The 25,838-nt window shown below is 41.4% G+C and overlaps 1 protein-coding gene across 3 annotated transcripts in view; it reads right to left on the bottom strand.

The window, feature by feature from the left end:
• The window catches only part of TGFBR1 (transforming growth factor beta receptor 1), a 35,549-nt gene extending 18,525 nt beyond the window's left edge, over positions 1-17,024 (bottom strand). For all 3 annotated transcript variants that reach the window (XM_075417016.1, XM_075417017.1, XM_075417018.1), the window contains exons 1-4: positions 16,898-17,024; positions 10,558-10,809; positions 9,907-10,149; positions 3,750-3,980 (exon numbers count right to left, since the gene is read on the bottom strand). In XM_075417016.1, coding sequence (XP_075273131.1) covers positions 3,750-3,980; positions 9,907-10,149; positions 10,558-10,809; positions 16,898-16,979 — 808 coding nt within the window. In that variant the 5' untranslated portion in view covers positions 16,980-17,024. The remainder of the gene's footprint in view (positions 1-3,749; positions 3,981-9,906; positions 10,150-10,557; positions 10,810-16,897) is intronic.
• Between the last annotated feature and the right edge of the window lie 8,814 nt (positions 17,025-25,838).

Raw genomic sequence — 25,838 nt, 5'->3', positions numbered from 1 at the left:
CAGGGCAAACAGTCTTGTCTGTGGCTGGAGGAGGACAGATCTTTTGTTAGTGAAACAGCTTGACTCTATCACACTGAGACAGTCAGCTGATTAAATTGCTGAAAAGCACTGGAGTTGTGTAGATTAGCACGATTTTCCAGTCAAATTCCTCCTTCTCAGGCTAAAGCCAGAGCTTCAAAAAGAATAAATGGCTCAAATCTTACTTTTGTCAAGAGGAAGGAATTCTGCTCACTGCTCTACAGCATACTGCTTAACATCATTCTTGCGGATCTACTTACCACGTAAGGTAGTCTGACTGAATGAAACTTTCACCTAGAGAAATGCAGCTCTCAGTTAAGGGGAAGGAATGGAGAAGCCAAAGTGCACCAAGTTCCCTGAAAGTGTGCAGTACCAGACTTCACCTTACTTGTAACACCACTACAGACAGTTATGGTTACAGACAGCTAATCCAGGGAAACCTTTAGGACTGTAAATGGAGGTTGCTGTCACTGCTCTTCTGCTAGTACAACAGCACAGATAAGTAAACTCTGATTTAAATATTTAGGTGAGAAAGAACAAAACAAAAAAGCTCACCCAAAACCCAAACTGTCTGTTTCGGTGGTTCAAAATAAGGCAACGCATGGCCCAGAATGTAATTTCTATGACCTAGCAGTATTTGAAAGCATATACTCCTGGGTAAGTAAAGAGCTACCCAGCACACAAACACACTAGCCAGACGGAACACAACTGCAGCTGAAATCATTCATTGCTTCTCCACCCTCAAGCTGGCTTAACAGCAGCACCTAGTTCGCAGTAAATTTTTGGATAGGAACACAGACAGACTGGACCAGCTTCTGTGGCCTTCCGAACACCACACAGCTGTGAGGAAGTAGAGGAGGAGAACGTGCCTAAGGCACATGGAATGTCAAGCAGAACGGAGAGTGAAGACTGTAGTTCGGCCACAAGCTTTATGACTCCGCCATCGGAGCCGAACGCCACTGACTTAGCTGATGTACCTGCACTTGTAAACACTTTCTAATCTATACAGGCACTCTTCTACCTGAAGACACACCCCTCCTCCACAATTCTACAACTACAATGGCCAGCCAGATGCTCCCCAGAAGCTGTGAAAAATATGCAGCTGGGTTAAGAGAAGACACCTAATTAACGCCTTTACTAGTAGTGAGTATTGCAGCATGACACCAGCCCACATTTACACCACAAACTATACGTCAGGGGATACTAGTCCTCAGCGTTCGTTATGAATACACAAAAATCTACTCCTGAGAATTCTTCTCCACTTATCACTGAAGTTTTTAGCAAGCCCTGAATTGGAATTGCACAAGTAATCCCTTATACTGCTCTATCTCTACAGTCATCTTTGCAAGGTCTCAGATACACAGTTGGATTCTTACAGTCTAACGGCTTTGTGCGTTCCAGCTAGGCTGTAGTGACTCCTGAATGCATTCCAGTCTGCCCTATGGAGAAATGCAAATCCTTCACAGCTATTATTGCTGTGAACTAATACTTTGTCTTGCACCTGGCACCTAATAAGCATTTATCAGTTAGAACAAGCATCTACAATGAAAGACTGTTAATAAGTGTTTTCAAGCCATTGGTCTCTAAAGCCATGTTGTGATAGACTTGCTCCTTTCAGAGTACCATGATAGCACACCTGCTAAACTGGGAGAGCCACTCCATTAAGGGTCCCTCTATGTTCATTCATTTAATGGGATACAGGTGGCCTGAAGTATTCTAAACAAGAGCTGAAGTATTAACCTCCTGCAGTATTCAGGGCTTCTGAATACTTAACCTAGAGAGAGAATGGTGTGTAGATATTTCCTCACTGAGAGACTGCAGAAGGTTTTACTGAGAATTCTGTATTGTTGGGTTAAAAACAATAATCCAGCTTTCCACATTTGTTCATACAGCAATACTGTTAGAAAACAGAGTTGAGAACACCAGCCTTTTCAAAACACATCTTTATCCATGTTTTGTAAACCAGTTACCAATTAAACCTCAAGAAAACAGAAAAGCCTTGCCCTAAAGCCTTAAAGCCTCAAGCAATGGCATGACTAAGGATTATTTCTTTGTATACACAGCATATTAACAACAGAAATGAGAAACAATTTTATATCACCTTATATTATACTAAAAGGAACCTGAAGATGACCACTCAAACAATTTCATCCTATTGCATCTGGATCCTAAGCCAGCCATCAGGAAATTATTTTAAGAACCCATTTGTCTAGGAAACCTTCCTTGTAACTCCTCTGCGCAGCAGTCAAGTGTATTATTGGCACAAATGATCTACAGGTTTGCAGCAAAACAGGAGACTGGTGTGCTTAACTACCGATAGATTTTGTTAAAAGTTACATCTAAGGTATTGCAATATATTCTCTATGCTTTTCAGTGAGACATAGAATCTAAGTTTTCCGCAGAGATGGATTTTCATTTATGTCTTTAATGCAACTGATCTACTGACTTTAAACCCAAGCTCCAGATACTCCACTGTATCAGCAGAACAAACTCCAGCTCTGGCAGGTGCTATTAACATCCGATACAACTTTAGGCATGAAAGTAAGACAGTTTCTAACGGTAAGCATAATAAGCTGTAGGAAAAAGTTGCCTGGTATGTTGTACATCTGCAAGCTCTTGGAGGTTAACAAGTTGCACAAACATCTGCTGGGAGCAAGTTAGCTCTGGCTAACCCTTTCCTGGAGAAGGGCAGTATTCTGCAAAACCTCTTGGGTTCTACTCCAATTCTACAGATTTATATAGATATAGAAACTTGAAATTAATCTAGTGATAATTAAAAAGAACTCTATTTACACGCATACTACAACTCCTAAAACCATTTTGGAATTTTCCACAAAACCGATACCCCTTTAAGAATCCAGGATATGTGTGGATTCTTGACTTCTCCCCAAGGTGACAGAATTCTCTGCTAATGCTTTCTTCGCAAAAAAGTCAAAGGTCATTTCTGGTGAAACATGTAATTTCACATTAAAATAACTGAATGAAACAGCATAACATTTTAGCTCCCCTTAATGTAAGAAATTCAAAGCTTTTGTTGGTTTTGCCAGATTTTTGTGTCTTGAATTAGACTGCAGGAAAACCCAAGAAACTTTCATCTGACTGAAACCGCAACTAGTCAAGTTAAAAAAAATTAAAAAAAAAAAAAAACCTGTTCCACTTAGTGGATATTTACAAGATTATCAGAAGAGCTTCAGGAAAGAAATACAGTTTTTTCATGCCACGAACAAATAATTAATTCCCTTTTTCCAATTTCTTTTCTAACTAGAGTTTTAAATGAGTAACTTCTATCTCAGCCTTAAAAACCAATCGTCTACCTCCTACTTTATATTAGGACAAAAGGATTAGACATGTTCTCTTTTGGTTCCACACATCTATCTTATTAGGCTATTAGGGAAGTACAGGTATTCAGCAGATGTGTGGGCTGACAGGATAAGGCATCTCCTTTTTGATAGCAAACTTAGCCAGTATTTTAACTTGCTTGTAGAAATTACACCTCATTAAATATGCATTTTTTTCCTTTCAATTTAAACAACATGTTCTCCAGAAAAAGGAAAATGTACTTTTTTCCTTCATTAAACCTATGAAAAGCCTGCCAAACCCTGAAATGTTCTAGTAACAAAATTGGGTTTTGCTGCTCTTAACTGGATCCTCACAACTTTATTTTCCCCTCCATTTACCATCTATTCTGACTGCGTACAAAATCAGCAAAATTACTTCATAGTATCACTAACCTTTGTTGTCTGCAGCTATAAATCCAAGAATGTTTTCATGTCGCAGCATAACTGTTTGATAAATTTCTGCTTCGCGAAACCATGAGCGCTCCTCTCTTGAAGAGAAGATCTTCACAGCAACTTCTTCTCCTCTCCACTTCCCTCGCCAGACTTCTCCAAAGCGACCCTTACCAATGCTTTCTTGAAGTACTATAGTTCTTGCAATTGTTCTTTGCACAAGTAAAGGTAAACCTAAAAGGAAGATTTAACATTAAGCTCAAGCATCACTAACAAACTAAGCACTTAACATAAGTACTACAATCCACATTCCATTAAGATATTTCTTTTAGAATGCACACAATCTCTCTTAAGATTTTAACAGCTTGCTGTGAATTGCTAATAAGCACGTAGGTAAGATGTTGCTTTCAACTTTAAAGGCCAGCAAAACAAGTACTCAAAGATATTATGCTACAAACTGCCTCCACAGTTGTTAAAGGCACAAACATCCTTTCAGTTTAGAATTTTGACAGCTGTTGATCCATAAAGTTTTATTTTAATGAAAAAAGAAATAAGCAAAGCAGTTCAAGGCACTTTTGCTACCGATTAACTTTATTTGTGACATGACTTGGTCCATTTCTGAGTTAAAGTTAAACCATGCTTATCAGCAACACTAACTGTTGAATGTCCAAGTACACCAGTAGCCTGTTAGTACTCTCAAGCCACCGCAGGATAGGAAAACATCCTTTTACTGCAAGCTTCCCGTTTTACAGGCCATTCTTGTGCATGTCACTACACTTTTACTTGAGAAAAACACTTACATTCATGAAGGTTTTATAGCTTCGGAACATCTACCTGCTTTCAACTCACAGCACTTCATAACATGCTTCAGTAAGTTTATACAACAAACAAGAAGCACTGGCAACCCCCAGCCATCCGTGGGTTTCTGTTTAGTACTTTACAAAGTAATCTATTACTCCATAATCACTGTTTCAACAGCTGATAGAAGAACTTCTGTATTTCCTTAGGCTACAGAAAATAAATCCCAACTAGTAGCTCTAATAACTAGTTCCTGTCCATCTCTGGACTTTCTTTGCTAATAACAGCACTAGAAGGACATCTGATCTGGTCAGCAGCATTGCCGTGTTTGTGTCAGTCTGAGGAGTGCGAATTAAAACACTGCAGTGTTCAGAGGAGCTCTGCAAGACTTCCAGACCTACAGAAATTTTCTGCATGATCTGTGCTGACAACATACCTACGTGAAATAAAGAAGGGGAAAAAAATGGACACCACACCAGTGATTTAATCATTGTCAGGTGCTGGAATAATTCCTACAGAGAAAGTTCAAATTTTTGCTGTAATAGCTGTCCTCAGGTCAATTGAGCCTTTACAGTTTGGGTACGTAGCACATCTGTGAAGCCTAACCTGCATTCTGTATGGACAGACTTTTGAAATACAGAAAAAGCCAGACTAGAACAACCACAGGACCAACCTCAACCCTGAAAATGCAAAATTTGACTTTGCTGGACAGAGAAAGCTTCTTCCTTAGCACTTATGTACTACTGCAAAGTCCACTGGCAAATGTTAAACACAAGCTGATTCTGCACACTTGAAATGGGTGACATGCCCAATTTCTTTTTTCCCTACTGCTGTTTCAGAAACCTGTTTGCACATTCTCAGTTTCAGATGCAGTGCTCTCAACTTGCTGTACCATTTATAGACAGCCCTTCTTGTTTAAAAAGATGTCCAGGGATATCAGCTAACCCCTAATGAAACAAAGGTCTAAGCCTTCCAGACATGGAGCATTTCAACTTCACATTGCTAACCCCCAATCAACACAGTAACATATCACAGTACAATAAAAACTCTGCTAACTGATCTATCCACCTCACTCCTATACTTATTTTTACAATATTTACAAGATTCAACTTGCTTCTGTTTTTTGCAACTGTGCTTTCTCTTACTACTGCTGCTAATCAAAACCAGAAGATCAGAATCCATATTTATCTTACACCCGTAAGAATTCTTACAGACTTTCTGCTGCAACTGAGCAGTCTCGTCTTTTTGCTATAGAGGAAATACAGCCCTGTATCACCGGGAACTTTAGCAACTGCTTTACTGTAAACCAGACTGCCTGAGAAGTAGCTCACTGGAGATAGCCACAACATTAGACTGACATACATATTGGGCACAACTGTACTTCAAGCTCTTGGAGTACAGTTTCTTTTAGCTGCATGAAGAAAGATGATAGTCTGCTAATCAGGAGGATGAAAAAGTTCAGCCCATGTTAAATTCAACAGCAGTCCATAACCTTTGGCATCTTATACTCAGCCATGGTCATCTAACTTATCCCTGAAGCCTTCACCATCCTCTTCACACATCATAACACAGTATCCTCAAGCCTTCTGAGAGTTTAACAAAAGAGTTCTTATTCTTTTCCATATCTTAACTCCACTCTGATTAGTTTGGACCAATGACTGTCCAATGCATAGGAAGTTTGTACCCAATTTGGATAAATCAGGAACTAAGGAATTAAGTTCAAAAGCACTAAAGGTAGCCAACAAAAGCATCTGCTAGAACTTTGTTCTTGTGTAAGTCTCTGCCCAGCAGACTTCCTCTGAAAAGTAATAAAAAGAACCCCAAACCCATGAACTGTGAAACACTTCATTCCCTTCAAGCTTCTACGAACTACAGGTAAGTTTTTAAGGAACTTTACATTCATTTTTGTGACCCTCTGGATTTCTAAACACTTCAAGTTCCTGCTTGAAGTCACCTACCAGTAATAACCAAAGCTTCTCCCCCCGTTTCAGGCAATTCTTGCTATTTCCTTGCAATTTAGTTACTTTGTCATTTGTGGGTTGGAGAGTAACAGCTGAACATCCCAATCTGTCCATACAATATGTAGTTGATATTTGGAGACTTGCATCATGATCCAAAAATCATGCTCGGCTCCAAGAGACTTTGAAATACTTCTATTAGAAGCTGCAGCTTCAGCAGAAGGATCCATCTCAGATGTTTCAACAGTTCTTTTCATCAAGCCTCTAGTTGTTGCAGGTCTTGTTCGTCATGGAACAACACAGCAATACTAACAGAAGGCAAGACTGAATAATTAACAACTTACTATTCATCACTGCAGAAAATGAATCCTACTTCCCTTTTGATCTGAGTAGGAAGCTCATCTTCAGAGTTTTGATCACTTCTCTGTTTTATATGCTTCTCTTCAGAGAATATCACAATAAAACAACTGGTAGAATCCTTTTTATTTGAGTACCAGCTCTTTTGGTCCCTCAGCATGAATTTAAGAGCAGAATATGTGCTTTAGGTCACCAGACTAAACACTGCCTTAGCTGTGCCTCTTAGGTCTGGAAAATTTTGTCTGTTCTGTATATTTCCATTGTGTTTCTTGCAACCTCTTGCCCCAACACCATTCCTTTCACACAGTTCAGTTTGACAAGGTTAAGCACTATTTTAACTAGCAGTTCTGACTTTTCTTCCTTCAGTGACCTTGTTCCCCAACCCCAGTTTACTCCACAGATGTACAGTCGTCTTCATTTCAAATATGCTGTACCAAAGTCTGGATTAAAATCCATAGTTCAATGAGATTCAACTGCTGCAGGCATATTTCAGGACATAAGAAAATTATCAGTTCAAGTGCTGGGCCACAGTGAATTTATATAGTCATTGATTGACTAATTTGAGACAAAGTGATACAAGTCATTGCAAATATACAGACTGCCAACATTACAGAAAATAAGTACCTGAAGCACCTCCTATCCCACTGTCATAATAAAAGGGAAGTAAAGAACACTAAATAATGCTAATAATTGTCTTAGAAACAACTGCAGATGACGGAACTCACTGCAGCTGAAGTTAAAAGAGATCACTCTTAAGGAAACACCCAGTCTTGTTTTACAGGGAACACGACTTTGTCTTTCAACCCTAAAAACAAATTAGTGAAGAGCTTTCTTTAAGGGTAAGTCAAATTCAACTGTATTTGTTGGTTTTCTTCCTCTGATGCAGCCATCAGTAGCCATTGCTCAAATACTCATCCCCAGGTGCTCTGGGAGCCTAGACCAGCTTGAGTTTCCAGAAGGTCTGAAAACGAAGTAATTCCCCGGGATGCTGCTTTTACTTAAAGCGTAATTTGCAAATAGGCAAGGAAAGAGTCAGTAGTTCATAAGCCATTTGCTCTGGACCCAAGTTTCTTCTAACTGGGATTCCCCATCTTTCCAGAGCTTATTTTGAAGGAATACTTCTAGAGTTTTCAAATATGGAGAGAGGCTGAGAAGCACCACAGGGAAGAAGGCCAAAAGGAAAATGAAGGGATATTCCTGATAACAAATGGAAAGACCACTTGACAACTAAGTTTGAATAAACATTATCATAGGCTTGACTTCTGATCTAAAGAACTGTGAGAAAGGAGCCATGGCAGAAGGGCTGTGATTTTCTACAGAAGTTAGAAGGGAACTATCAACCAGACACTACTTTAAAACAAGTGTAACTAAACACAGTTTCAAGGGAAAACTTTGAAGGCTTTCTTTCCTGGGTCTAGTGAAGTAATAGCAGCTAGTAGATTGCAAGTGACTACTTACACATATAGAACATGCACCTGCTTTTTTAAGGTGTATTTTTTTTTTAATTAGATTTTCTTTTCAGCCTTCTTTAGGAAAAATCTGTACCTGTAGACATTAAATGGAGAGTTTTATGCTCCTAATAGTTTAACAATTACATATCATAGCTTCTTGCACTCCAAGAAAAACAAATCAAAGAACATAATTGGAGAAGTCCAGTATTTGCATTTATCAAGTTCTGCCCCAATATATTGGAAGTTCTATCAATCACTTTCATTATTTGATTTAGTTAGTAAATTGCTGTTAGTAAATGTGAAAATTTATATAAACACAAACTACCACAGCTCCATTTCTAATCAGAGAGCATCTTACCCTATGACCAAATCACAGTTGGACACACAAAAACTTTCCCAATTCAAACATAACTGCCTACACACCCGGTGCAACCTCACCTTCTTCAGTGAAGATATGGCTAAAGATGACTTATTCTGACCTATATTCTAAGCATATTCAGCAAGTTACATTTACTTTACCTCACAGAGCAATGGACTCTAAACAGTTTTACCAGTTACTGCCCTTGGGACAGAAATACAACCCAGATGCTTGGGTTTTGTTGTCATAATTTTTTCCAATTCTGGGAAATTAAAGAAATCAGCATTTGAGAATCAAACACCAGTATTTCTTTGCAGAAAGTACTCTGAAAGGGCACGGATGTTTCAGCACATACATTTTCAAGTAGTAGGAGTAATTTTCAGTATTTAATTATTTAAACTTTTTATATAGTAGAAGGCTGATAAGAGGTTGCAGTACACAATCTGATTTCTCGCTCCTTAACGTGGAGGAGAGATTAATTAATTTGCACAATTATTTATCTGACACATTGTCCCCTGACAATGTCTATTAAAACATTATCTGTGACACAGATCACCACAATTCTACAAGCTACTACATCATGATTACGATAGCAGAGACTATATGCAGTGAACAGACTACTACCTCATCTTCCCAGAGCAACACCTGTTAAAAGTCAGAATTCAAACAAAAATTAATGAAATCAAGCGACTGAAATTCTTCAGATGTGGCCCGCATACTGCACCCATTCTATACACATAGAAATGGCTATTTTCAACTCAAAAAATATCTTCTGTAAGGAGAGAACTTGCTAAAATACTGACTCAGAATATTCTTCGTATACTGATAGCTACAGATATAAATGAACTTTCAGTTTAAAGCTAAAGAAAAAAATGTCACAAATTATCTCAAACCACAGACCAGGGTAATTTAGATATGCTGTGCAGAACAAAACGGTAAATGACTGACCCTTACTAACAGAGGAAACAAAGAGTTGACTGTGATATTCCCTGCATATCAGACTGTACTCTCAAGAATGCTGAGGAACAGTAGCAGCAATTCAGTATGTTGCTTTTATTTCACTTATTTCCATATATTGAATCTTCACTGATACTGAACGAATCAACATGGAAGTAGCTTTTCCAGTCACTTCTCCAGTTAATTACAAGCTTAAATAGACTTGACAATATTAAAAAAAACCCTGATTCCTTACAAGGCTCTTACACACAGAGTAATTACTACCTGAAGTGTGACATTACCTGATCCAGAGCCTGAAGTTGTCATATCATAAATTAAATCCTTTAAAGTAGTTCCTTCCGATATAAAGGGACGATCCAGTGAGGGATCTTCTTCACTTGGCACACGATGATGAATTACAGTTCGATTATGACAAAGATATAGAATCAACATTAGTGAGATGCAGACAAAGCAGACAGGTCCAGCAATGACAGCAGCCAGTTCCACAGGTCCGAGATTAGAAGCTGGTTTTCCTGGAGTAGGGCCTGACAGTAAAAATAAAAGAAAAAGGTAAAACTATTTCTGTCTTTTTATGCAACTAAATTTATTGCATGTTGCAGTGATCTTCAAATCACTTCAATGTATTTACTAAAACTTTTGCACAGTAAGTTTTTCAAAAATCAAAATAAGTATTACAAAGGCCAAAAGCTACTATGTGCTTATTCACAGTTTCCATTTAACTTGCATATCAGTCTTCAAAACTGGCCCTAACATCCCTATCCAGAAGATAAAATTTCGTGTTCCAAACCTCTTGAAATTTTATTTCCAGAATCTGAGGTGTACTCTAGGCTTTCACATTGACTTACAACCTCAAAACGGAAATTTCCATTCTTACAGAATTTTCTGCTTAAAAAAAAAATAATAAAAAACCCAAATATGTCAAAATCCCTTACCTGGTGTTGGAATTGGAAGTTCTATTTTATTGCAGTGGTCTTTGTCACAGCAATGGGGCAAAGTAATGACTCCATCTCTGGAGGAGGGGGCACAAACAAACGGCCTGTCTCGGGGAATCAGATCAATGTCTGCTATACACATACTGTTGTGTATGACTTTGTCTGCAGTTCGTGTTACTGAGATAAAACATAGCCCATCTGTCACACACGTAAAGTTGTCTTTTGTACATAGATGGCAGTAACACTGTAATGCTGTATTGAGAAAAAACATTAATGTTAGTATTGGTACATGTTCTGAGTCGAGAAACAACTGGAATGACTAAAGAAATCAAAGTTCAAAACACTAGGAGGCATATAATCTTTTTTGTTACCTAAACACAGAACTGTAACGCTCAAGAACAAGGCTTTTTAGTGGGACAAAAAAATAGGAGACAAGCAGATGAAAGAAAGTAAAATTTGACGCTGAAGTAATCTCTCCCTATACAATTACGTATTAAAAGAGAAAGGCTGCAATCCTAGATGTTCCTCCAGGTAAAGAAGTTCCATTGCAGTTCCCCATACTAAAGATCCAGATTTTTTAATACGACTGTATCCTCTACAGCATCCAGTTCTGCTGTTTTCAAACCTAAAACAAATAATGCCATTATTTCCACAATAACCACATGTACAGCTTCAGTAAGTGACAAATAGGTTGCTGCTGGCTACCCAAGATTAACACTTTACACATTACTTGCTGACTTCAATTTTGCACCGACGAAAGGGCATATAAAGGCTTAATCCTCATTAAAAAACAAACCCTAAACAACAGAACGCATCCTTTCACACAAGCAGCATACGGTTTAACGTTGTTATTTATGAAGCCACAGGAAAACATTGCCTTACACTACTCTTGCTGCTTAAGAACCAGGCCTTTATCTCACTTGCTTCACCCATGACACTTTTTTTCTATTTAAATAATATTATTAGCTTATCACAACTGCACATGCATCTGAACGTCTACAGCAAGAGACAGATAGTCAGTAAGCTGTATTTACATCGAGTCACTATACAGAGGCCAAGTTACTTGAAGTGAAAAATGGGGTTTGGGTTGACCTTGTTACACTTCATTTTCCTGATCTTGTGGAGTTGTAGAGACACATCGATACCCCTACGACTACATACAGCATTTGGTGTCTTATCCTCCTCGCTCACTTTGTTGCCACCTCTCTTTTGCTACAGAATTCCCAGTGAGTGCAATCTGATACAATTTAAACTTTTGTTCCGGTTTGATGTAACAAAACAATGTTTGATGGCACCATCTTCTAGACTCCTGCCAAGACAAAGTACGCTGTCACGCACAACTCAACGGTTTCCTCAGCACAAACAGCTCACTACTTCCTTCTGAAGCTACTCTCCCCCTCCCTTCAAAGCAGAAAACAATGCCTCATCAGCTGAATAGCCAAAGCTTCTGGGAATACAAGTTCTTGCTGCTCTCTAGTGGACACACTCTGAGGAAAACCAAAACCCCCCATTAAAAATGCTTCAGCCCCCTTCTTGCTCTTGCCACTCACAGTTCTTCTGTGCCTTCCAGCTCACGTGGGTAACAACAGTTTCCATATTTTATTAACAGGAAAAATAATACAACATTCAGCAATAAGCCATACCAGGAGCAGAGGAAAGTGAAGTGGAATATCCTTGCCCATGTCTCACTCTCCAGTTATCTATGCGTAAAAGAACAAAGACTATGACGATATAAACACACTGCAGATGAGATTTAACATCAGTGGGGTGAGGATATGTCAATGACCAATTGTAGCTAAACTACTTCATTCCTATAAGGAAGTGTTTTCACTTCTAGCTGATCTCAAAGAAAAAAATATCATACTGTTGTTCTCTTGGAGATATAAATTCTTGCTTTGTCTCCAAGTAGCCCGTGTTCCTCTCGGTGAAGAATTACAGTAACTTTAAAAGCTCAGAAATCAGTCAGGTCTCCAAGTTCACTTAAATGAATACATGCATTTCTAGCATGGGTTGATAACAGTATGCAATGAGAGAATGACAGCTCTGATGTAAGCTAATCTTCCAAAGCCAGTAGTATCTTTCAGACATAACACATTTCAGTAGAAATTGTTTAAATCTACCACCACAAAAAGCTCCTTCAAAACTACTAAACTCAAAGGGGGGGGGGAAGTTTTCACTCAAGTCTTAGTCCATGTTTTCCACGGCACAGAACTTTTTTTTTTTTTTTTTCTTTAAGCAGTATTACAACAGTGTTTGGATGGAACCACTAGCACGAAGCTCCACTACCAACTAATGAAAGGTCATGTCTGTTTAAGTGATATGTGGCTTGGGAGACAAAAGTACAGACAGCTAAATGAATGCACTGAAGGTTATATAGACAGCCAGTGACAAACCCAAGAACAGAAACTGGGTCACCACAGCAATTCAGTGCCTTCTCTATTGCATTTCCTTACTGTCATGACTATTTTTCATAATCATTCCTGCTTTGTGTGACTGACCACCATAACAGAAAACAGTGAGACAATGCAGTTATAAAAGCATGTGTGTGTGCATTCTGACACATATCATGTCACAGAAGTTATCAACAGCATAATTCTTCTACCTCAGCCTGATCTAATAATAGATTAGCCTCTTGTGTTGAATACAATTGCTTGGGTAATTTCTCAGGTTCAGACTCTAAGTTCGACGGTTTTGTATTTCCTTTAAAAAGTCTCTCTTCCATTGACATTGCAGCCTGAAAAGCCCGCAGTGAGGGCAAAGTAAGTTGGCAACATGAGACACTGAAACTATATAGCTTGACAAGACTTAAAATAAGCTAGTTCCCAAAACTCAGATATTAATACTATATACAAAACATGAACAAAGAATTAAGTACACCCCATCCACTTAACTTTTAGAAGTCTGTACCATTAGGTACTTATCAAAACAGGTATCTGTTGTCTTTCTGAAGTAAGAAAACTGAACAAAGCCTTCATTTTTAGAATTGCATAAAATCCTATAAATCACTATATGGTACTTGCTAACATCCTGCAGAACTGCTTCACAACCAGACAGTTCAGCACACACTACCACCTTCAGCCAAAGAATTTTTGGTTGGAAATAGTATGTTGAAATAATGTCTTTCAAAGGACACTAACAAAGGATACCACAGCAGTTAAAACTTGTGACGTGCTCTAAAAATCCTCCAAACCCACATCTCACTATGAGTGACTAACAATTCAGAATTATTAATACTTCTATTTATTTAATCATGTATCTTTGTTTTACAAATTTAAAAAAGGCAAATAGTCTCAGGCCCACAACAGCAGTATTACACCGAGGAAACTCCAGATGCTTCTTTTGTGATATTGTAACTCTTCTCCCATGGAAAATACAATTTTTGAAACAAAAATTTTACCAGAAGGTGGAACTTCACCAGAAGAACAATCAGAGGTCCTGGTTCCACAAGATGCAGAGTTTCAATGGATAAAGGAGAAAGGCTATGATGTGCGAGAGACAGTAATAGATTTTGAGGGAGATGAGCAAGAGGGCTGCAGTGTTTACTAGTAGTTTTTTCCCTGTCCAATAAACACTGCCAGAAGCAAAAAAGCATAATACTGAAAGGTGCTGTCAGCTTCCTATTCTCTCATTCAGACAATGTGCTCCAACAATACACCTGACTCATCTCTGTTCTCTTCTAGCTCAAGATACAAAAATGCTCAGGTCTTACAATACCTGGGACATGGGTACATTCTTTTAACCATGATACTTCATAACCTTCACTAACTCCTCCTTCTCACAGAGGCACGAATTGAGTTTAACTGTTGTAAAGTAACAGCACTGGACATTCAGTTTTCAGGACAGCTTTCCCCATACATTTAATCCACCTTTGTTAAGCAAAACTTCCACTGAAAACAGCAGTCTTTGGCAACCAAAGGCAAACACTCAAGAAAACAGACAAACTGTTAAGGCACTACGCTCAACTCGCAAGTCATGATAAAGCCTTGCGAAAAATCCCACCTTCAAAAAAGCAATATTAAATTCTCTGTAGTGCAGGTGCCAAATGCCACTATCAGGTTTTTCTGCACCTCATCCATAAAGCTACCTATAGATATGTTCATGTCTCTTACAGCAAGATACATTAAAGTTTTGTTTCCGGTAGCTTTCATAGAAAAGTATGCTTTAGAAAAACAAAAGAAAGTTAAAATCAAAAGTCTAGGTTATAATTTTACCAACATTCTGAAAACAGAAGAATAAAGATCTCCTTCATTTGTACTTTTAAATTCATTTCAGCATACAAATTAGATTTCCATCTTCATCTGAAGTTAGGAGCAATTGTGTGAATGCAAGAGTTTCCAAGAGATGACTCCCTGGAATTTTGGGGAGACCAAAGACTATGACTCACACAGTGAAAAAAGAAAGCGCTAAATTTCAGACTCTGTCTTACAAAGTAGGGCTGCTCTACTGTTTAGCTAGCTGCTGTGATTCATTACACACCTGATCTCCATACAAACCGTATCACAAGACAATTCATTCATGTAATATCATTTAGTATACTGCGGAACAGTAGCATCAGAAGATGCCTAAGTTTCATCAACCCACAATAAGAATACTAAAGTAACAATAGCCAAATCATACCTTGGGCTTCTGTGTCAGCTTAGACCAAGATGTTCAGACAAATTAACCCCTTTACCAGTACCAGGACTTGTCTGAGTGATGGATCAAGGACCCTGGATACCCCCCAGCCTCCATCCCCTTGGAATGGAAGGATTTATCCTTTTTTAAACAAAAGGTATTAAACACCACTTCCATCCTTAAGCATTTGTATGGAAGTCTATTACCTTTTTTTCACATAAAGCTTTTAAACCTTTATTTCATGACTGAGATTAAGTTATAGCTGTTGACTGATCAGAGACATTAAAAGGGGAAAAGTTCAAAGCTCAAATCAAGGTAAAATTTCCTTCAACTTCTAAATTGGATGTGTTACATAAGAAAGCTTTAAATTACTAAAGCCCGCTGCACCTTTTCAAGAACACAAAACAAATGACGAGTAACTTCGGCTTATTTCACTGCTTCCACGTCAGAGATTCTCCGTCTTCTTCAGTAATACGTACAATTAACACAGCATTTTAGAACATCAAGTTACATTTTCTTGAAGTCATATTTTCTTTACAGCACGAATACCATCTTAGATTGAATTATGGACAGCACGGTAAAACTCCAGATCGAGGAATGTCTTAAAGCTGTAGCTGAAGAAGAAAGTCACTGTGCTTCTCCACTTCTTTAAAACCCAGAGCAATACACAACCCACCTACAGAAGAATGTAGGAAGTGGACCGATTATAAAATACAGATTTTGTCTATCTATCATCATCATTTAACTTACTAACTACAGCTGAAACTGAAACCTAAACCATTTAGAGTAGGGCGTCTATAGCATTTGTATACCCCATTAGGACATATGGCCCAAACTCGTAACTGAAGAACAACAAGCTTTTTTTTTTTTTAAAAAAAAAAGGACAAAATACCCATTTTGTGCATTTCTGAACGCTGTTAACGCTGTTAAGAACTCCTGCTTCATCCATCAGCTCTGCCACCGCATCTCTCTGAGGAGAGCACGGGGCAGCAGGCGGGAGGAACCGAGTCCCCTGCCGCACACGGCTCACCGCGGGTTTCACCTCCCCGCGGTCCGGCAGCATAGGGTCCGCTCTCCGGCCGCAGTCACCCACCTCCGCCGGCACCACGCCGGTCCCCAGCACACCACACAGCGCCCAGTAACGGAGCTGAAGGCGTCTGACGCGGGAGTCCGGGGAGTTTCTCCACCTTCGCTCCGCGGAACAGCCCGCCCGCACCCAGCCCGGCCGCCGCCGCCCGCCTCTCCTCCCCCGCGACCCCGTCTGCCGGCGCCCTCCGGGCCGGCCGCTCCGCCACCGGCAGCGGGACAGGCAGGGCTGGGGCCGGGGGGGCTCACGGGGCGGGGGGCGCGGGAAAGTTACGGCGGGCAGAGTCCCCCCCAGGCGCTGCTCCCCCGGGCCGCCGCGGGTACGCGTCCACCCGCCGCCGCCCCTCCCCGCCCGGCCGCCCCGCGTCTGCCCTGCGCCGTGGCCCCTCCCGCGGAGCCGCAGCTGCGCTCGGCCAACAAAGCGACGAGCGGTCCCCGGGCTCCGCCGGGCTCGGACACCAGGGGGGGAGGGGGGGTGTGGGGGGGGAAGAAGGCGACTCCGCCCCAGCCGGCCCCTCCGCCATGTTGTTGAAAGGAACCGACGGGGACCCGCAGCCCCCCGCCGCTCTCCCCCTCCTGCTTGGGCGCCACCTCGCCCGCTGCCCCCCCCCCTCCTTCCCCCGGACGCGCGTGCACTCACCGGCCGCCCCGGGGAGGAGCAGCGCGGCCGCCGCCAGGCACAGCAGGGCCCAGGGCCGCCGCGTGGCCGCCGCCGCAGCCATAGTCCGGTCCCGAGGCTGTAGAGCCAGGGCGCGCGCCCGCCAGGATTCCGCCGCGCGACACCCCCCCCACCGCCCCGCCCCTCCTGACCAAGAGAGAAACAGAAAGACGCTCGCGCCGCCCGCACCTCCCCGGCTCGCCCCCGCCGCTAACGCAACCGAGGCAGCGGCGCCGCCCGATTGGCCGCCCGCCCCGCCCCGCCCCGCTCCGCTCCGCCCCGCTCCGCTCCGCTCCCGGCAGCTGCGGAGAGCCCCAACAACAGCCGCCGGGGGTGCGCGCCCGAGGGGCGGGGCGCGGCGCGGCCGAGGGGCTGGGCCGCGCCGTGATTGGCGGCTGGCTGGCTGGCGGCGCCTCGTCGCGGGGCCGGCGGGCTGCCCTCCGGGGTGGGCGAGCCGGCGCCCAGCGCCCCCTGGCGGTGGGGCAGCGCCTAGGCGTGTGGCCGAGGCGTGTCCCCCCCCCTCCTGCCCCGGTCCCGGCTCCATCACCCGGCCCTAAACCGGTCCGGAGCCCCGCGAGCCTGCCCGAAATCTTGTGCACCGCGTCAGCTTCAAAAGCCAGAGTAAACTTGGGGAAGCAGCAGCAACCGCCAAGCTAGTGAAATAGATTCTGTATGTCCCCTTTCTTGCCATGCTTCTGTTTCATGATTCCTGATTCTTTGGACTGCAGCTTCTGGTCTTGATTAAGGCGGAGTCTAAGAACTTCTGATTATGACACAGACTCTTGATGTTAAAAGGTTTCTGGTAGACAATTGGATCTTGTTCTCGTTGAAAGGTCACTGACAGTGAGGGTCAGTGCCAGCAGCTTCCACCATTAGCTCCCCCTTGTTACTGTAAGAACCATCCCTGTGTTTTCCGTCATCTTTCTCCCGCTACTACTTCTTCAGTCAGTTATCCTCTTCCAGTACTTCAGTGTTCCCGTTCCTTCGTACGAGCTTCATAACTGTTTCTAGTGCAAAAGGGGGTTTGCTGATCTGGGTAGGACTCTGTCTTCAGCAGGGTTAAGTGAGAGGTGCTTAGATATACTTGTTGAGTGGCACAGTAGTTCATGTTACGTATTAGGTTTGATAATTAATAAAATCTGTCTTTTTTTTTTGCTGTACAAGGTGGAGCAGTTAGATAAAAAATACAAAATACAAATGGTAGCCTGAGAAGATTTAAATCATCGGTTTCTCCCCGTGTCTACAAACAACCAAATGCCACTCCAAAGTGGCATAAGGCTAAGTCAGACCATGACACAGTCAGCAAACAGTTTCCAAGGTACGCCTTTCTGTAAAAAGATATTTTATTTTGGAAGAAAATAACCCTTTTGCGATTTCAGATTTTTCAAAGTGACAATATTTGTTTGGCCTTTTTCTGCCAAAATAACATGAAAAAACAATTTCACTGTACAAATTTGCCGAGTTCACTAGAAAGTAACTCCTCACCATTGTATTTTTATGACATTTTAACCTGATGTATTACACATGCTGTTCTTCAGCATTTCATATGAGGGAATCCTTCAAACCACTTCCTAATCTATCTTTGTTTTCACAGTGCTTACTGAGAATGGAATTAATGTAGTCAGTGGAAATATGTTTAGAAGAATAGGCAAAAAAACCTATTTTGCGTAGTCTCACTTATGTCATAAATCAGCAAATTTCCACCTTTCCAATTACGGAAAGATGCAGCAAATGCCATCTTTTTTTTTTTGATGCAAGACAGAACACAAAGCAAGACAATATAGAAAATCCAAATCACATGGCTTTATGAGGATTAGATCATCAAAATGATTGAACCTATTTTAAAAATCCTTGCTTTTTAGATTGAGTAAAGCAGGTTATTATACAGGGAATGTCTGCAATTTAAACACAGATTAATTTCTTGCTTCTGTACTAGAAAGTGACATTTATACGGATATGCAGCACCCACAGGGAGAAAGGCTGAAATAATTAATCTTTACTTAGTGCTAGTTTTATGTCTTGCAAGCTTTATTGACAGTTTTTGAATGTTTCTCATGCTTTCTTTCTGGAGGATGGAAAACGAAATATTTGCGACTGCATGAACAGTTCAAATAAAACTCTGTAATGCAAAAACCCCACATACTAAGAAACTACACAGAGCATTAAGATTTAACCAGTTTTGAATAGGGACAAGTGGTGAGATACAAAATTATACAAAATGAATTGTTTTACAGATTAGTGTTTGACTAAGATCAAGGATATGAATGTTCTTGCATCATAAGCTGATTTACTTAAGAAAACAGGCACTAATATATACAATTTTTTGAGCTTTTAAAGTAAAAATGTAGGGAGGTGTGGTAGGAAATATTATTAATGGTGACCACTAAACGCTTTATTAGACTTTCAGTTTAAGAAATAATCTATGAAAGAAATAAAGAATTCTAATAAATCTGTCTCTCAGCAAGAAGATATGCACAGCTAGTGCTAGAGCAAGAGGAAATAAAGGTGTTGCAAAACTTCTTTTGCAGTTTTTACAGTTATGTCTCCAAGGTAATTAGTTAAATCTTGAGTGCTTTTTTAAGAACTATTCAGTGCATATTTACAAATTGCTTTCACCAAGGAACTCCGCAAGAGTGAAAATACTGAATTTGTAACATTTATCAAAGCAACTGAATAAGCTATTTTCAAACCCACCCCCCCACCCCAAAAAAACAAACACCCATCCCCCCACCCCGGGCCTTGATTTTCCCAAGCAGTTTTACTCAGGCTAGGACAGAAAGGATCGAAGTGCTTATTAGTGTGCAATATTTGTAAGCAAACAAATCAGAAAGTTTATCAAAGATCTGTGATCTTGCTAAATCAGAGACAAGCAAAACACTTTTTTTGTAGTCACTGCTTCATAAAATACTCAGAATTGCTAATTTCATAACCTTTAGAAACATGCCTGATTTGCCTCATCAGTGCCTCCAAAACTAAATACAGCAAGATCTTATTCAAAACCCAGTTAATCATCTCCATTAACAGAAGGCCGGTTAAAGCCTGAAGACCTTTTTACTTAAAAGCAAAATTCACTGCCTCTGAAGTGCACCAGATCCACACTTTGGAGTTCCGAACTGGGTAGCCCAGCAATTTGGCGCATCAGTAGGCAGCTGCTTGATCCCGCCAGCTAACGCTCTCCCCATTACCCAGCTAATAGGTTGGTGGACACATTATAGTGTTGTCAGTTCCTGCATTGCAGTTAAGCAGCTCTCAGTGATGGCAGTTTTGTGCTGCTGCTGTTAAACCGCTTGAATTTAGTGTTTCATTCCAGCTCGAAGGGTCCACCAGCTGCTGAGCTTGTTTCCTACACATATGATGCCCAGCTTCACTTGAAATCAGGTATGAATGTATTCAAAGAGAGCAGGGTTGATTGTAAGTCTTGTTAAAGAGAGGTCTAATTTATGCTGAAAGCACGGAAGAAGTGTATAGTCCAGGACATTGCTCAACACAGAAATGACGAAGATGACTGGTTAGCTTAGGGAGTGGTTGCCAGAAGCAAAGAGGCTGACATCGATGAGCTCTGGAAATCACTCCAGACTGTATGTCATTCCCTGTTTGAAGGCCTTCTATTGCTATAGCAACCCTGAAATTGCGCGAGTATCTCACCTATGAGTACAGTGAAGGACAGATGCAGTAAAGTAGCTTGCCTCTTAAGAAAGGATATTTTTTTTCGATGGAAGTACAGCTTTTACCTGCTCAAAAGCTACTCCTCACACCAAGCTCATGGTGCCAGTCACAATGTGTATCATTCTGCTTTGCAAGAAAGGTCACTTTCCTCCTACACTGAAACCAGTTTTGAGACTGGACTCACAAAACTGGACTCAGTTCAGACTTGAGTGGGGCAGGAGCAGTGTGTGTAACTCACCAAAACTAATGTCTCTCCAGCAATGTACAGATCGCGAGATTTTCCTATCGTAGATCTCTGTGTACACAGTAACAGGTAGGCATCCGGTGGGTCTGACAAACTTGACTTCTTCTTCCATGGGATTAGGGCTCATTACAGACAAGAAATTTCTTAGAGCAGGAAGTGGATATTGTGGTGATAAGGTGCTAAGACCCCAAAGTGTTAGGTCTGGGGATCAAGATTCCAGCTGGGGTTAAATAACAGCCATCCTTAAAAAAGATTTTTTTTTTTTTTTTTAATAAAACTTTCACTCTGTCCTTAAAATAGCATCTTGTTCAGTTAAGTGTAAACCCACAATAAAAAGAGAAGAGAAGAGAAGAGAAGAGAATAACACACCTTCAGGAATGGTTAATTCCTGACACTGGTTTATTAACCCTGCCAAATGGGAAGGAGAGAAGCGAGAGTTTCTTCCATAGCGTGCTGTAGGAATTTCCTGTTTCACTGCAGCTCTTTTATACTTGCTACATATTCCCCATCCACTCTGCTTCCTCTGTGCTTGTGATTGCACGTCACCTGAAGTGATGATGTCAAACTTGTTACCACAGTTCAGGTTCTACCCGGTTGTTTCAAAATCCTGTATCTGTAGCCTCTCTTAGCAGTGCTTTCTGTCAGTTTTCACTTGCTTGTCTGCAAACAACAGCTCAAAGGTGCTGTACTTTGAGCAGGCCAAGAAAATCTATGGAGCTTTCTGTAGTGTGTTCTAAAAAGGTGCTTTTTCCTTTAAATCAGGTAACGGACTTTGTACCGTACCTACTCAGCAATAAAAATTAAAAAAAAAGAAAAATAGACTGAAGATGTACTTGAATACGATGACAAATTCTACAGTGAAAAGAGAGGTAGTGGAAATCAACTGTAGAACTTTATTCTTTACCAGTTCTTGAGCAGAAGTGTCCTGAGTTCAGCCAGGACAGGGTTAATTTTCACCAGAATCCAGGAAGGGGCACAGCCAGACAGGCTGACCCCACCTGGCCAAATAGAGCCGGGTATTCCATACCATGTGCCGTCATGCTGGATTCCGGGGGGGGGGGGGGGTGGGGTGGTGGTGGGGGGTGGTGATGCGGCGCAGCGGGAATTCACTCGGGGCTTGGGAGGGTACAGCGGCGGTGTGGTCCGGGAGAACGGCTCTGTGGGTCGTGCGGTTTGTGTCGTGTTTTCCCCTTATCTGTACCGTTGTTGTTCCTGTTGCCTCTGTTTGCTGTTCTGTTAAACTGCCCTTATCCCGACCCACCAGTTTCTGCCTTTTTCTTTCCATTCTCCTCTGCACCCCGGTGGGGGGAGGGGCGGCCGCGTGGTGCTTTTGTTGCCAGCCGCAGCCCAACCAGAACAAGCAGTTAAGTTTCTTATTTTTCTCCAAGAATATATAATTTTGACATTAAGTCCTTATTTATTTCTCCATTTCCAAGAGATATTATTAACAGGGAAGGCTTTTGTCACTAGACCTATGCAAAAATAATAAATCCGGCTGTTTTCATTTCTGAGTTAGTATGGGAATTCTCCTGAACAACATTTGCTGGTTGCAAATCATAGCTTACTTCATTCTGTTTCTCTACAGAGATAATTTTCCTTCAGCCATGTCCCTTAAGTGTGATGCCAAAGGTTGACTTTTATCCAAGAAGTCTTATTAGACTGGGTACTGGATTGCTGAGGAAACAGTCTCTCTTGAGAATTTAAGAATGTAGCAAAAATGCTAGCCCTGAAATACAGCTGGCCAGAAGCATAGGGCTTGAAGAACACAGTGAGCGTGAAAAAGTAGTGAGCGACCATGGAGTTGCTGGAGGCTCTCAAATTCTTTTAGGGAAGGCTAGACATGTACAAAACTGTTTCGTATATTGAGAAATTATTTCGTCTGCACCATAAACCACTTGGAAAGATGTATTTTTAAATCGTGACCTTAGTAAACAAACATTTGAAGCAGGATTTTTTTTTTGGGAGGGGCACAGTAACAACTACAATATCCTTGCACAAGAAATCGAGTCTTCTTATTGAGTCTGGAATGTTTTGCTGGTAGGGAATAACTGTTGCTTTTCTTACTTTCTGTTCTATCTTCAGGCATTTTTTCAGGTTGAGTCTTTGTTCTCTGAGCGGGGTTGTTGACCACCGATTACTGAGGTCCCCATAACTGTATACACAACCAGACTCAGCAGATATTCAGTTCCTGTGTCTTTGGATATAGAAATACTCTTGCCTCTGTCTGTATCTGGTGCAAAAGGCTATTAATTACATTATAACATGTATTCTTGTGAATGTCTGGTGATATATTGTTGTTACCTGACATGAGCCCTATCTTTCTGAAATGTGTGTCGATTGTTTTTTATCTTTGATGGTTAACAAATTATTGAACCATTTTATCTTTCCTTCTGATGTAACTTCAGTGCTGACTGGAACATTGTCTCGAATATTGCTACATATGCAACAGTACTGCTTTCAAAAGCTTAACTATCCTGCTTCCAAACAGTATGAAATATCAACAGTGATGGTTTGGAAGGGTGCCAGTTGCCCAGATCAAGTGAAAAAACAGTTGCAATCAGGAATGACCTTCTATTGATACACAGTTTCAGTTTTTTGTAAGTTTTTTTTAACCAGACTTACAATTCTGACTTTCAAAATCTAAAAAAAATAAACTGTTCCTATCATATCACCACATCCTTGACAGGCTTGAGAAGTGGGCCTGTGCGAGCCTCATTAAGTTCAACAGGTCAAGTGCAAGGTCCTTCATGTGGGTCGGGGCAACCCCTAGCACAAACACAGGCTGGGCAGAGAATTGATTGAGAGTAGCCCTGAGGAGAAGGACTTCAGTGTGCTGCTGGACGAGCTTTTCCTATGAGGAAAGGCTGAGAGAGTTGGGGCTGTTCAGCCTGGAGAAGAGAAGGCTCCAAGGAGAGCTCACAGCAGCCTTCCAGTACCTGAAGGGGGCCTGCAAGAGAGCTGGAGATGGACTTTTTACAAGGGCATGGAGTGACAGGACAAGGGGTAATGTCTTTAAACTAAAAGAGGGTAGATTTAGATTACATACAGGGAAGAAATTCTTTACTGTGAGGGTGCTGAGGCACTGGAACAGGTGAAGTTGTGGGTGCCTCATCCCTAGAAGTGTTCGAGGTCTGGTTGGATGGGGCTTTAGCAACCTGGTCCAGTGGAAGTTGACCCTGCCCACAATAGGGGGGGTGGAACTAGATGATCTTTAAGGTCCTTTCCAACCCAAACCATTCTGTGATTCAATGATTCTATGTCCTTCATTTCTATTTTCCCTGCCAGTGACAACCTCAACTGGCAAGTTCTTCAGGTAATGCTCTCCCCAGGTGTCCATGAAAGCAGGTGGGTCTTACAGCACATAAATAAGCCCAGTTCAGGGAGAAAAAAGCCTTTTTGATGAAAGGTCCTCATAGGTAGCTGCTGGCATCCATTTCCTGTCAATTAATGTTTTTTTTGCTAGCGTTTAAACTCGTGGGAATATTGTCTAAAAACTTTTCAGAATTTCCTAGTACATAACAATAACAGTTGACTCACACCTCTGATTTTGTCTACTAATCAAGCTTCAGATTTCTCCTGAAGTCATGAGTCATTTCTGTTTTTGTTTTAAAAATTCAGCACTGCAACAGCCCAGCACAGTCACAGACCTAGCAAGCATCATGCAGGCTTCCTGGCACTCAGTTATTTGCTTGCCCACATCAGGTAAAAATGCTTCTAATATATTTGACAGGAAAAAGGCTTTTTCATGTATCTTTTAAAATTAGGAGCCAAGAGATGTGGGGATTCTATTCTTACCCTCCATTGCTTGTTTCTGCCAACATTTGTGAGCAGTTCGCAGATCCCCTTTGGTGATCGACAGAATAGTGAAGCTGCGTTGTACCATGCTGGGCTGGGCTGTGAGCACTGACATCTGGGTGCTGGCTATCCAGCTAGCGAAGCTGAATCAATACACTCAGCTGCCCTTGCTGTAACCTTTTTGCTACTAGAATAGATGCCAGAATCTGAACACCAAGTGTTCTCCAACTTCACCAATAGCTATGCATTTCTCCAACAAAATTAACTGCATGCTGCTTTCTGGAAGGCAGCATACTAATCACTAACCACTTTCAGCCCAGTTACCTCCATTCATTTCTGAATAGGTTAGGTTCAAATTTAAGTGACTGTGCAAGAAGGAAGATGTAAATAAAAAAATAAAAAAAAATATCCCATGCTAGTACATCATACAGTTTCTCTGCACACTTGTGAGAAACCCAAATTTGCTGAGTTAGAACTCAGTATAGGACTGCTGTCTTAGCTTACTAACACTGAAAGAAAGGCACATGAGTAGAAAATACCACAGAGTTTCAAAAATTATATGCCCTGAAGCAAAAAATACGTATGTCACTTAAATGTTAATGGGCAAACGTGTCTCACTGTTTCAGTGGTCATTGCTGCTGTGGACTGCCAACCTTTAGCATCTCTATCCAATGACATAGACCTATTGATTTGCTGCCCTTCACTGAATGGCCTTGAGTTTCACGGTATCTTTTTGGTAAGATGGTACTTGTACCTGAAGATTAGACCCTTAGCGGATTTGTGCCGCTAACTCCCCATCCCTTTTTGGTACTCGGGACAAAGTAGCTGTCCTTTCTGGGGACTATCTTGCTTCTGTGGCGCGTTACAACCCGCTGGCAAGAGCAGATAATAGTATTGGACTCTGGAACCTGTGAATTCATTGCTGGTCTCTAAAACAAGACTAGTTTTTATAGACTATGACACAGTGAATACTGCTGTACTACAGTCATTCTTTCCTATGACAATTCATGAAGAACTGCACCTGAAAGATAGGGTGTATCAAATCTATTAACTTATTTTCATACTTCTACTGGAGCTACTGGAGAGGATCCAGTGGAGGGCTACGAGGATGATGAAGGGACTGGAGCATCTGTCCTACGAGGAAAGGCTGAGGGAGCTGGGCTTGTTCAGCCTGAAGAAGAGAAGGCTGAGAGGGGATCTCAAATGCCTATAAATATC

Source organism: Opisthocomus hoazin, chromosome 3 (assembly GCF_030867145.1).
Source record: "Opisthocomus hoazin isolate bOpiHoa1 chromosome 3, bOpiHoa1.hap1, whole genome shotgun sequence".
NCBI lineage: Eukaryota > Metazoa > Chordata > Aves > Opisthocomiformes > Opisthocomidae > Opisthocomus > Opisthocomus hoazin.
This window is presented reverse-complemented; position numbering and strand designations above follow the sequence as displayed.